Source organism: Aquila chrysaetos, chromosome 25 (genome assembly GCF_900496995.4).
Source record: "Aquila chrysaetos chrysaetos chromosome 25, bAquChr1.4, whole genome shotgun sequence".
Taxonomy (NCBI): Eukaryota; Metazoa; Chordata; class Aves; order Accipitriformes; family Accipitridae; genus Aquila; species Aquila chrysaetos.
The window spans coordinates 10,386,747-10,400,130 of record NC_044028.1 but is presented as its reverse complement, the minus strand read 5'-3'; the positions used below and the strand labels follow the sequence as shown (position 1 = coordinate 10,400,130).

The window sequence follows — 13,384 nt, the reverse complement described above, 5'->3', positions numbered from 1 at the left end:
AAGCTGTCACAACACTGAGGGCTGTATATAAAGTACATGTACATGGCATTTCCCCTCATTGGTAGTAAAAGGTTATATATGGTAAGAGATTATAAAGAAAAAGGGACGCTTTAATGTGATGGTGAAGGGAATAATTCTTCCATTTTCTTTCACTTCCTGAAGTGGAGCATATGCTAAGGTCCTGAACTAAATTTAACTCTCAGAAGGAAGAAGTAATATATATTCCACATGTGTTATGTATTTTACATAAATTGAACATAGAAAAGTACCTGCTTTTATTGTCTATGACTATACTGACAGGGAAATGAAAAATAAGGATTATTTCTGTTGCTAATTTATAGATACTGTTACCATAATGAAATGTTGGTGTTAAAAAATTTGCCTTTTGCATATACGTTGACACCAGAGTTTGCATTTGCAAACTATTAAGTGGCAAAATGGAACAAGAATGGATTAAGAATGGCTTGCTGGAATCTCAAGTTTTACAAAACCACCAGAACTGAAGGGATTTCTTGCACACAGTGGTCACATCTCCATTGACTTTAGTTCTGCCCATGCACGCTAAGAGAGAGCCTGGCTTTTGTAACTCACTTGGAGAGTAGCTAGATGTAAAATGGGTATGTAGCAGGGAATCTTGGGGTTTTGTTTGTTTACGAAAAGAAGAGATGGAATAGTGAATTTTCATGGTACAGTATACCTGAGTGGTGAGGAATGTCCATGTAAACCATAAAATGACTGGAGAACACGGAGTAAGTTAATAATGGTGCTGTGTTTCCAAAAAAATCAAGATGCATTTCCCTGACCTTTAAAGTACAGCAAGGCATCAGTGTTTAAAAACAAAAAGCAATGAGTTGGGAACTTGTTGCAGAGCAGATACCAAACTGTAGTCTGAGATGTTGAAATTCTTAAAAGACTTAATTCCCTACCCTGTTTTGTTCTTGCAGATTTGATGCGTAGACCAGTAAGACTGCCAGCCTTCTGGGGGAAAGGTATATGTTCTCCATATGCATAAAGCTTTACTAAAGTGATTAGGGGTGGTATGTTGTTCTGGCTAGTGATAGATGGAAAAGAAAAAAAGAATTTACCACTTCAGGGGAGAAGCCCAAACCTCAGGAAGATACCTCTACTGCTACTGCAGATTACTCATAAAAGAGTGCTCATGCTCGTGGCCTATTTTCAATCTTTTCTATTCCAAATGTGCATTCCTTAGGTGCTATGATTTTTTTTTTTTTTAAATCATAGGATTATACACAAGTTTGCTAAATGTTCTGGATTCTTCACAGATTTTTCTTTTAAGATTGAGTATATTAGAGATATCTATTCTTAGACAAATCAGTTCATTCCCAGATAATGCCTTTTTCCCCTTCACCCTGATAACATATATCTGAAATCTAAATTTTTATGTGATAGGGACATGACTGGTTTTAAGAAAAATGCAAATCTTCACGCTGAAAGAACTTAGTCTTTCACTGATTACAGAATGTGCTTCTAAACCACCTATGAGTCAGCCTGTGAGTTGGAGTTCAGATAAGCCTGTAGTGTTTGTTCACCAGATGGACTGTAAGCTCTTCAAAGTAGAGGAAAGGATATTGCTTATTAACATTGCTCTCCACTTATTTCTTTGTACAAAGTCTGGTTACTTGATTCAATTTTAGACTATATCTACACTGTAAGGAGGAGGAAATGTATTTTTGTAACAGGATAGGTAAATCTAGCTAAGTAGATCAGAGTAAAAATTTTGCTGGAACGGAGTATGGTTCTTTTTTTACATCACTCTGAGTAGCCAAGATTGATACCCACCTCCTTTCAAACACACCCAGGCTGAATCTGCATACCTATGCAGAGGTGAAAAATATTTAAGCCAATTATCTGCTAGAATTTCAGAGCAAATTAGTGAAGTCACATTACTTATCCTTGCTTAAAACACCATCACTTTGACAGTTAAGTGCAGCCATGATAATACTTCTCTATTAAGAATCAAATCTGTTTTTTCTCCTATATGCTTTGTGCTAGATACTAACAGTCTCACGTAACATGGGCAACATCAGGAATTTTCAGAGTGGTAACTTTCTCAACTGTCCTCTGTGTAACCAGATTAAATATTTTCTGATGCAACACAGCTCACTCAAGCTGCCATTATTCATGAATTTGATAATAAGAAAAGTCCATTTTATGGTTTTAACTTTTATGTCATTTCTGATTTCAGTTTGTTCTTAGGATTTGTACAGTTCAGTTTTTCAGTTCTTGTGATTTTTTTTTCATCTTCAAATTCTCAAGAAGCTCAGCTTTGCCCTTTTTGATTTCCAGTTTGAATCAGCACAGGAAAAAATAATTAGTTAAATTATCCTCCTTCTTACTTCTATTTGGCTGTTTTCTTTAGCAACAGAAAAAGGAGGTTTTGAGCAGTTAGCAGTCATTGGTCATAGCACAGTTTTAAAAATGAGTGCCATACCTACTGCACTCTCCTTTCCAGATTTTGCATAATCTCTATAAATACAGGGAAAGGAGGATGTTGTCTGAGAGGAAGCCTGCTCCTCTCCCCACTCCACTTTTTCACTCAGTGCAGAAATGTCTCATGCTGAGGCTCCCACCCATACGCAGGGCAGACTTTACATGGAAGACTCAGATCTTTATGGCCTATAAATTATTGTGGTTTGGATACAAATCTTCTCTCCAGACGTGCTTTCAGTAGGACACATGTGAGACTGAGCATGCACTGCTGTTCCTCACTGCCTTATCAGTCACAGTAATTATATACAGAGATTAGGAAAATCCACAGACATTTTCTGGTATAAAAATTGCCCTTGAAAATCTGGAGGAAATTTTCCAATAGGACATAAAAATTTTAAGGAACATGGATCACAATTTGGTCATAATTACTGCTGTGCTCCTTTTATAAAGAGCAGTGTTGCCCTGTGCTAAAACATTGCCTGGCTTGAATGTTGCTTTTAGCCATTTTAGGGCATCCGTTTGAATGTGTCTCCCATTTCACAATGAGGTATGCAGGATCAGAATCAGGCCCTGAGGTCTGTGGCTCTTCAGAGCTCTTGGTGATTTGGCCTGTTCAAAGTCTGGTTTTTCATCTCCTTGAGCGCATCCTGCCCTCTAAAAGCCCAAGGGAAGGCTGCGTGGGGCAACCACATGCTAAGACCACAACTTGCTTTTGAAGAGGAAGGCACTTAATTCCAAGTGGAAGACGCTTTTATCTAGTATTTGTCAACAGATTTGCTTGAGGGTATTTATAATGTCCAATTATTTGACGGTTTGGAATAAAAATTATCCATCAACTTCCCAAGCTGTGCAGACTCTGTCAGAATATTCAAGAACACTTTGAATCTTTTTCGGTTTTGTTCAAATAGCTCACTTTACTGAACTGTGTGTCCAGCAAATCGATGCATGCGCAACTGGTGTGGAAGCCTGGCACTGTCAAAATTTGTTATCACGGGCTCTCTGCCCATAAAGAGCAGTTCGCCATCACCACAGATGGCAAAAATGGACACTGTCCCATTGCATGAACTGAAGGTCAGCCAGACGATGCTCAGACTTCACACAGAAAGAAGCCTTTCCGTGCTGACTTCCCTTATTTTTTGCTGTTTGCCAGATGGGGGGAAACAATGGTGTCTTTAAAGGCATACCTATGCTGCAAGCAGTCAAACCACTTGGCTACTGGCAGGGCCCACAGAGACTGAAGAAGGCCCCACAGACTGAACGCACAGGTCTACTTTGAGCAGGGTTGGAGTAACAGCCTTTCAAAATCAAAGACTGGTCAATAGCTACCTGGCAGGGAAATTAATGAGTATACGGGAGTTGTTGATAATCTGTAGAAGTTTTGATGATTTTTCGACGAAATTTTCTTCCATTAAGGAGTGCAAGCTGCGCCATGTTTTTGCTGTGGCCATTTTTAATGTGACCAGCTCAAACGAAAAAGCCCCATCTGAAACGGCTGCGGGGCAGTTCGGGCAAACGGGCTCCAAGTCGGTTAAAAAAATAAAAGAAAAAAAAAAAAAAAACAAAACGAAAAAGGGCCGAATACCAACCCTGACAGGGCAGGAGCGGGTGAAGGCGGCAGCCGGGGGTGGGGCGGCACCCTCGCGCCTCGCGCCCGTCTCCTCACGCCCGGTTCCCGCCCGCCGGCGCGCGGCAGCTTTCCCTCAGAAGATGGCAGTCGCCGGCCGCCCCAGTGCCGGCCGCCCCCTCCCCTCTCCTCTCCTCTCCCGCCTTCCCGCCCGTCGTGAGGCGCGGAGCCGCCCCGCCCCGCCCCGGCCCCCTCGCCTCACGCAGGGCCGGGGCTCTCCCGCCCGCCCTCCCGCCGGCGGCAGCAGCAGCAGCAGCAGCAGCCCCCCGTTGCCGCTCCTCCCCCGTCCCCAGCCCACCCTCCTCCTCCTTCCTCTTCCTCCGCCAACCCCACCCCTCGCCCCGGGCTGGCCCGGCCGCGGGCTGCCGCGCCGCCCGGGCTCCCCCGCCGGCTTCCCCGATCCCCACGCGCCGCGCACACCTCCTCCGCCCGCCCTCCCTCCCGCCCTCCCTCCTTCCCCACCTCCGCCCTCCTCCTGCTGACGTCTGGCTCTGCCCGGCTGAAAACTCCGTGCCGCGGCGGATGCGGCGGCTCTCGGGAGCGCGGCAGCAGCGAAGATGGTGGCCGCTCCGTGCGCCCGGCGGCTGGCGCGGCGCTCCCGCTCGGCGCTGGTGGCGGCGCTCACCGTGCTGCTCCTGCAGACCCTCCTCGTCTGGAATTTCACCTCCCTCGACGCCGGCGAGGAGCAGCGCGGCGGCGCCGCCGGCCGCGAGAAGCGAGACCGCGGCGGAGAGCAGCGGGCGCACCCGCAGCGCCGCGGACCCGCCGCCCCGCACGGCAAGGCGATGGTAGGCGCGGGCGGGGGGGCGGCGGGAGGGGCAGCGGCTGCGCCCCTGTCTCACGGCGTTTCGCTGCACTTCTGCGGAGGGGGCCGCCCGGGAGGCGCGGGGAAGTTGGGGCGAGCGAGGCGCGGTCGCCCCGGGGCTGGCGTCCCCCCCCCCCACCGCCTCGCGTGGGCGCCTCCCGCCGCCGCGCAGGTGCCGCGGTGCGGGTCCGGTCCCGCCGCGTGGGCTCCCACCCGCGGCCGGGGTCCTGGCTGCCGGCGCCCCCGGCACGGCCAACGGCGGAGGGGCCGTGCGGCGGGAGCGCCCGTGGGCCGCGGCTGCAACGCCAGAAAACGCGTCGGTAGGGTCCTCTCCTCTCCGCGGTGCCCCTGCCTCCGCAGCGGGCATCTCGGTATCCCCGAACTTCGCTGGAGAGCCGTCTGCCCGATGCCTTCCTAAGGGTTCGTTTTACTGCTACTTTATTTTTTCCACCTGAAAACCGCACAGGGCGCTATTCTTTATTGCACCGCTCTGTCAGGCCCAGTAGGTGACAGGCAATGAAATCTAATGCAATCGTTTCTATTAACCGCTAAAAACTCAAGGATACTGGAACTGTACCCTCTCGCCCTACCTCGTACCATCTTCTTCTGCAAACTCCCCAGTTTTCAGGCCTGGAACCGCAAGGGATTGCAAAGCTGGCCCTATTGCCAGTTGTGTTTCTGAATTTTTTAATAGGTGCGTGAAAAAGCAAATTAATAGTGTTCTTGGTCAATTGATGCAAACCTCAGAAATGTGTGCCGGTGTGTACAACCGGTATGTAGTATTCTTCAGCTCAAGAGAAGCTTCCTTTGGTTTTCATTTAATTCCTTTAGCAGTAGGCTTATGTTAAATAAGTGTTGCCTCTTAAACTGTGCATGCATATTTTTGTCTGTTTCTGTTTACATCTTGAGAAAGCAAGAGCTTGAGGCTCAGAGATGATTTACCCTCATAAATGACTCTGGGTGTTTCGGCCACAGAAAGGCTGCCGAGAACTGTGCCCTGAGCACATGAGTGTTCTGTTACTAACATTTGGGACAACTTTTCTGAAAGGTAGTATGTACCCATCCGGTGTGTGCAGATCCTGCTGAGCTTTCTAGATGTGAAAATTAAAATTCTTGCTTACTGAGTTCAATTTTTGTCTCTACATGTAATCTTATCTTGGTACTTATGTGTTCATAAATGTAACTATTCAGGCTCCACTATTTTTCCTCCAGCACTCTGACCTCTGCCTCTTTTCCTATCTGTCTAGTCTTTTATTCTTTTGTCTTTCATTCTTCAGCTTTTTTTTCTCTTGGTCTCTCCAGTGAGGGATATCAAAGGTTGGGCGGTGCTGGTACCCGGGCAGGTGGGGGGCTGGGAGGGGGCAGGCTGCACCTGGGGCTCCAGCCCTGCTCCCCAGCTCACTGGGCTTTCTAGGAAGTAATCCTCTTCTGTGAGCTCTGGGGCAGCATCGGAACAAGTACTGTTAGCGGTTGTCCTACAAACGTCCTGGCACAGCATCCGGTTTGCACCCGGTGCGTTGGAACAAATGCCGAGTTCGGGGCCGAGAGCTAATTGTTTCTGTGCTGGCGACACGCGGATGTAGATATGATCATTTTGATGCTGGCAGTTATGAATCATGCCTTTGTGCATACAGATTTGATCGAAGACCTAAAGATGGAGCACTGGGGTTCCGAATAGAAAACATGTTTTAAAACACATGCTGAGTGTACCTATTTCCCCCTCATTATCTAAATGACTAGTGTGGATCACACTGGGCTGTCCCACAATGTCCGACATTGGTATTAAAAAAAACCCCAAACAAGGCTCAAGACAAGTGGCAGTGTGCTTGAAAAAGTGCTTTGTCGAGGTGATTTAGCAATACTTCTTCAAAATGACTTTATGGTACTTGTGGCTTTGCTTAACCTACACACTGGGAAGTGGCCGCCGTCCTTAGAATTACTTTGTCAGAATACAAACCCCCACACTTAAGCATCCGTCTATTGATTAAAATGTGTGCTTGGTGGAAAAGTGATAGGGAAATTGGATTTGTGCAGATTTCTGCCTTAGCAGCCTGGCAGCTTGCTTAAATTGGTAGGTGAAGTTCCCAAGCACTCCCGACATGCAAATGTTGGTTTATCTAACCCTACCTATGTTGCCTGTCTCTGAGGCAGGCCCAGTTTTGATTTCAAACTCAGTTCATGAGGAAAATCTCTGTTTAATGGAATTGCGCAATACGGAATTGGTGCGAAAGAAGATCTTTCTTCTGTTGCTTTGTTTCCATATTACAATGCAATTTCTATAATGCCTCAGCAAAGTTATTATCCTTCTCGGTCCAAGTTTCCCATAGTTTGTGTATGTTAAATTGTTTTGCAGCAGTTGGAGAAGCTGGCTGGTGTGAATACAGTAGTCCCATTATATCCAAATGTCTTTGGGTTAAGCGCATCTGAGAGACCCTCCAAGGATTTTTCAAAGATTTCTCAGTCTTGCATTTTAACCAAAAAAGAATATTAATTTTAATGTGTCTTTGATCTGTTAATGGAGTGGTGTGTTCAATATGTCTTTGAGGAGTATTTCCTTGAAAGATGCTAAATGTTTGTCTGTGACATAGTACTTGATCACATTTTTCATTTTGAAGAGTCTTTAACACATGGGCACCCTGCTAACTGCCTTTGTAAGAGTCTTTATACTAAATAGTTACGCAAACCAGATTTTCAACACTTTGCAGAAGATGGCGCTTCTCAAACCTATGTCTGAAAGCTGCCATATGAGGTTACAGTGTTTTTATTTATCTTTTTTCTTTTTCTCTGACCTATGTACAAGACTGAAATGGTGGTATGTATTTTACTTTACTGAGCTGGACATAAGTTAAGTAGCATGAGGATTTGGTAACTTGTGTCTGTGGGAAAAGAAATGTAATTCTTTGAACCAGGTGTTTAAGAGGTGTTTAGGTTTTTATTAAATGCTGTCAGATACATGTAATAAACAATTTCATTTGGAAAATGAAATAACATCATACCATAGTAAAAAATGTTGCCCCTGTACCTGTGCATAATTGAATATGAATTGCCAGCTTGGCAGGAAGAAACGATTTGGAATTGAGCTATTTTGCAACTGAAAACATTTACTGTGCTAGATCCCCTGGCCAGCTACATCTGGAGCTTTCATTACTCATAAGCAGTTTCCTGCAGTTGTTCCATATTTAATTAAACGAGCTTGTAGATACCTTCAAAGAAGTATGAATTGTATCGGTAACAGTGATTTCAGTGAGTACTTGCAACCATGTATGATTTTTGCAGCTTGTCAGCACCCTTCGTACAAGCTTTATTCATTCAACGAAACTCAAGCATTGAAAGCATGGAAGAATTAAGGTACCTTCTGAGAACAGGTTGATTTTTATGTAAGGGTCTTTATCTTTGAAGAGCATGCAACAGCTTTTTGAGAAAATACCATAAGCATGCTGTTTAGTCTCAGGCTTTTTTCATGCAGCCTGCTAGTGATTGTAGAGGGGACTTGTTGGTGGATGTTGTGTCTGGGGAGCCCAAAGGGAAGAAGGAGGAATGCAAATCCCCGCTTCAGGGCTGCTGGTGATGAGAGGGATGTGACGGTAGAGCGTCTGCTGTGCTCTTAGCTCATGCCCAGTGTTGCACTGTGAGGCAGTTGTGTGTCGCAGTGATGTGCTCACGTTACTCAGCTGTGGCCTCTGCCTTGGAATCGGGCATTGAAGGCAACGTCTGTGGGTATGTAATGCTCCTTCATGCCTCATGGCACCATTGGGTTTTCATTACTGCCTGTTTTACCATAAAGTAAAAATGCCAGTGTGTTGTTACTGTGTTAGTTGAGTGAAATACAGCTCTTGCCTGCTGGTGTGGGAGCAGAGTATTTCTTTAGTCTGAAATTTTGTGTATTCATTTTAAAGAAATGGTGTGTTTCTTTCAGCATGAAGCTGTCAAAGGAACAAAACAATAGCTCAAAATGTCTAGAACTGTAAAATGAAAAGAACCTGTTGTCTGTTTGGGGACAGTGAGGATTATCTGTTTTAACTCCAAGCAGAAGTTAAGCTAGGGAGGACAGTCCTGAGAATCACTAGTGCCTCTCCTCCTTATTTTCATTTCTGTAGTGGGAGATGCGGTATCTCTTCTTCTCCTGGGAATGTGGAGAGTGAGGCTGGGTCCACTGTTCTTCCATGGATTAGTCAGCTGAATTTGCTCAGGCAGGTTATTTTTTCTTTCCTGTTCCTTCTTGTCCTTGTTCCTTCCTTGTGTGCTGATTTTGGCTGGGATGGAGTTAAGTTTCTTCACAGTAGCTAGTATGGGGTTATGTTTTGGATTTGTGCTGAAAACAGTGTTGATAACACAGGGATGTTTTAGTTACTGCTGAGCAGTGCTCACACACAGTCAAGGCCTTTTCTGCTCCCCACCCCACCAGTGAGGAGACTGGGGGGGCACAAGGAGTTGGAGGGGACACAGCTGGGACAGCTGACCCCAACTGACCCAAGGGATATTCCAGACCGTATGACGTCATGTTCGGCATATAAAGCTGGGGGAAGAAGGAGGAAGGGGAAGACGTTCAGAGTTACAGCATTTGTCTTCCCAAGTCACCGTTAGGCGTGATGGAGCCCTGCCTTCCTGGAGATGGCTGAACTCCTGCCTGCCAATGGGAAGTAGTGAATGAATTCCTTGTTTTGCTTTGCTTGCGTGCGCAGCTTTTGCTTTGCTTATTAAGCTGTCTTTATCTCAACCCACGAGTTTTCTCACTTTTACTCTTCTGATTCTCTCCCCCATCCCACGGCGGGGAGGGGGGAGCGAGCGAGCGGCTGTGCAGTGCTTAGTTACCAGCTGGGGTTAAACCATGACACCTTATTACCTCCTGGTGGTGCATACTGAGCTCCACCAGGTTAAAGATGCAGGAAGCCAAAAGTTATTGTAGTGTCTGCCTAAACTCTGTAATATCTGTTGGTTATTGAAACTAGGAAAGGCATCCAGCTGCTACTCTACTCAATGGAAACAGTTATAAAAACTATGATCAGTTGTTGTAACTGAAGGCAAAGTAGCAGCAACTCCATAATGCTGGAGAAAACTAGGGGAATCGTACAGCAAAGAAAACCTAGGAAAATTTACTCCACTTTCTGTAAAGTCTATCCATCAAATGTTTCCCCCGTCTTTTCCAAACACTTCCCCAAAGTAGGAACAGTGCAGAGTTCACCTTGTGTATCAAGCAGAAGCTTGATGGTTTTTTTCAGGTTTGGAAGAGTATTTGCCCCTGTAATGTTTAGATTCTGCAGGTGGATTCCCAGTGCTTTTTTACCAGAAACAAACACACAGCCTGGACCTACCCTCTGCAGAGCATCAGTGTGTTATCCATGTGGGAGGTACTTAACTAGTGAGTTTCTGCACAGTGCACAGGTTTCAGTATAGCAGCTGCATTAAAGCATAGCTTTGCACTGGGGTGGTAGCAAGGTGGGCATCGAAGGAGAGAGCTTCTGCCTTGGGTAAAGAACTGAGCTACTGCTGGAAGACTCAATGTTGTCGCTGGGAGTTCACTCTGCAAAGTTGCACTTAAGCATAAAACAATCTGTTAAGCTCCAGAAAACAAAAGAGTTTTCAAGAAAAAAAGAATTATTTCACCCCTAATTTATCCTTTTTGCTTAAATCGGTGAATGTATAGGTTCCATATATGATGACACAACCAGATGGTACCTATTTAAACATCTTCCCTTCTAAGTAGCTTGTTGATGTAGACATGTGGCCTCAGTAATTTCATCTCTGAACACAAGAAATGAGGGGAAAAAGGTTTCCAGAAAAATTTCCAGACCTGAAAGGTGCAAGGGAGCTTAATGTGAACTAATCATTTACGTGTTAAACTTCAGTCCGGTGTGAATCAAGCTCTGGAAAGTGGGTCCTCACTTGTTTTAGTACACCTGCTGGTCTCAGTGAAACAGCTTAGTTAAGGTACCTTAGGTCTTCAATAAAACTAATGGCATTGAGCTATTATGTGGCTAGAAATCATATATTTCTTAGAGAATGGGTCCATAGTACTGACTTGACCGTTAAGTACAGTTTTGCTAGTTAACGGGAGCTTAATCACGCTGCAGTACAGCTTTTATAACAATTGAAAAGGAGAATGGAGACAACTAATCATTTTGTAATGGGAAGGGGGGGAGACAATACATCTGCAGCTAGAAGCTGCATAATGATTTTTACGAAGCCTTAGCACTTAACAAGGCACATGTTAATAAAACAAACAAATCTTTTCAGTAACAGAGAACTAATGTATGCATTATTTAAGAAGAGTATTAGAACCAGATTAGATTGATGGACTCCTGCAGCAGTTACCTCGTTAAGCATCTTCTCTGTGGGGATGTGGGAAGGTATTATATGAAATGGATCTGTGTTAATTGGTTATGCCATCGGAAGTCTTTTTCAGGCCACTGGTGTATTTTTTGTTGTGTTGGTTTTTTATTCTTTAATGTATGATGCGATTTTGCAGATGTTCCCTTTGAAATAGAAGCGTTTTCATTTTTTCAGCAAGAGAAGACCAGCTGTTGTACAGGAGACATACAAATCCCATTTATTTCTTGTCAGCTATTGCAAAATGGGTACTTTTTGGTGTAAAAGGCCCTCATTACCTGCCACATCTCAGCTGTATTGAGAAATATTTTTCAAAATATTTTTTCCCTTCAGCATTGAAAGTCCATGATATGTGATATAGCATCTTATTAGTGCTTGATGAAGGGACAGGAGTACAATGAAAGCATGAAGTGAACTTAATTTGTAGGAACAGCCAAATTATATAACCTCAAGGATTAATTTTAATCAAATACTTCCTGATTTTTCTTTACAGTGTTAAAAATAGCTCTGGCACTTCACTGGAGCTTTTACAGCGACTCTTTAAATGGGCTACAATGTCCTGTATTTTTTCTTCTAATTTAGGCCGATGGGGTGTCTGATTTGGGCAGATGCAGGAGCATCCCTGCACAGATACTCTCAGGGTGCATGAGTGCTGGCGTGTGTAACTGCTTTTATTAGTGCAGTTTATGAGTAGCAGCACTTTCAGGTGTTCCAGTCTGATTTTTAGACTTGGGAATCTCAGTCCCTCTTCATTTTTTAAGTAATGGTAGGCCTTTGATGCTGTGCCGCAGAGTATGTGTTGAACAGGAGAGTGCTCAGTGGGAGCAGGGAAAGTCGGAGTCTTGGTTGCCTTCTCCCATCAGTAACCTCTTGACATCTGTAGCAAAGCATTTAGAGCCACATAGCTAAAAGTGACATGTAGTTTTGGGGTTTTCAGTTATTGACTATCCAGACTAGTCCTCTTTGTCTGATAATTGTGTTTTGTTGGTTTTTATTCCTCCAGAGGAGCTGAGACCTGGCAGGTTCCAACTTTATTTGTCCTGTTCACGTTTGGTGCGGCTGTCCCCTTTTGAGCACTTAAGCTGGGGCTGAATCTCACAAACACTGGGTTGCTAAGTTCAGGCAGTCTAAGGCCTTCTAATGAATAGAGAGAGATGAGTGCCTCCAGAAGGCAATTCAGTTTGCTTGAGGTCTGAATCTCTGCAAAAGCCTGCTCCTCTGCACTGGCGAGGGAGGGGGGCTGAGGCAGTGATGCTCAGATACCTGCTGTGCCGTTGTAGGAATCCATTCCTTCATACACCAGGTCTGGCGTTTTTCTTCCCCAGTCTGCAAAGTGTGCTTAATTAACTTCCCATCTTTATGGAAGTGGTGTTGGTTTGAAGTAATCAGTCCTTGTGAAATAGTTTGAGATCTTCAGCAAAGACTGGGACCAGCTTGTCAGCTGTCATGCGTTGGCATAGCTCCATTAAAGTCAGTACAGACCAGCTGAGGATTCTGGACCCATAAATGTAATTATTGTTATAATAATAGCGTCAAACAAGTAATCATTATTTTTACTCTCTCTTTTCATTTCAAAATGAGAAAATTATTTCCTCTTGGATCAGTGAAAGTAATTTACATTATGCACAATAATGGTCTACATGGAAATATAATTATTATTCATTTGTATGGCACCATCTGGGCACTAGAAGCTTTACAGACAAATGTGAGAAAGGTCCCTGCCTTGAAGAGCTTACAGGCTGAATAGCAAGTATAGCTGTTAGCACTTAACAAGAGTCGCGAGCATAACTTTTGCGGTATTACATCGGGGACCTGTTCAGCACAGGACTTCCACAAACTCTTCTTCAGTGATTTCCACTCACTGATCAGAATTTTTCTGTGATTGGCACTATACAGCCTAAGGGTAGGATGAGTCAAAGGATTGATTAGTGTGGATGGATCAAGAAAGAAATCAGCAAGAGGCTAGTATCATAAATTGGCTGCCCAGCGGTTTTCAGGCAGGTAAAGGAGATTTCCAGGCTTTACTTGGAAGGAGAAAATGGTCTCGATGCCTTGTGGACCTGCACCTCCTATGGAGTTACTCCCAAGCTTTACATCAGATACAGGACTGAATGCTTTACTGAGTTTGAGTATGAGCTGAAGTGAAAGGACCAGACTTTCTAATTGTGTGGATATAA

The 13,384-nt window shown here is 44.6% G+C and overlaps 1 protein-coding gene across 2 annotated transcripts in view; it reads left to right on the top strand.

Annotated features, from left to right (window-relative positions):
* Window positions 1-4,475: 4,475 nt before the first annotated feature.
* The window catches only part of XYLT1 (xylosyltransferase 1), a 207,882-nt gene continuing 198,973 nt past the window's right edge, over window positions 4,476-13,384 (top strand). For both annotated transcript variants that reach the window (XM_030002025.2, XM_030002024.2), the window contains exon 1: window positions 4,476-4,863. In XM_030002025.2, the coding sequence (XP_029857885.1) occupies window positions 4,633-4,863 (231 nt within the window). In that variant the 5' untranslated portion in view covers window positions 4,476-4,632. The remainder of the gene's footprint in view (window positions 4,864-13,384) is intronic.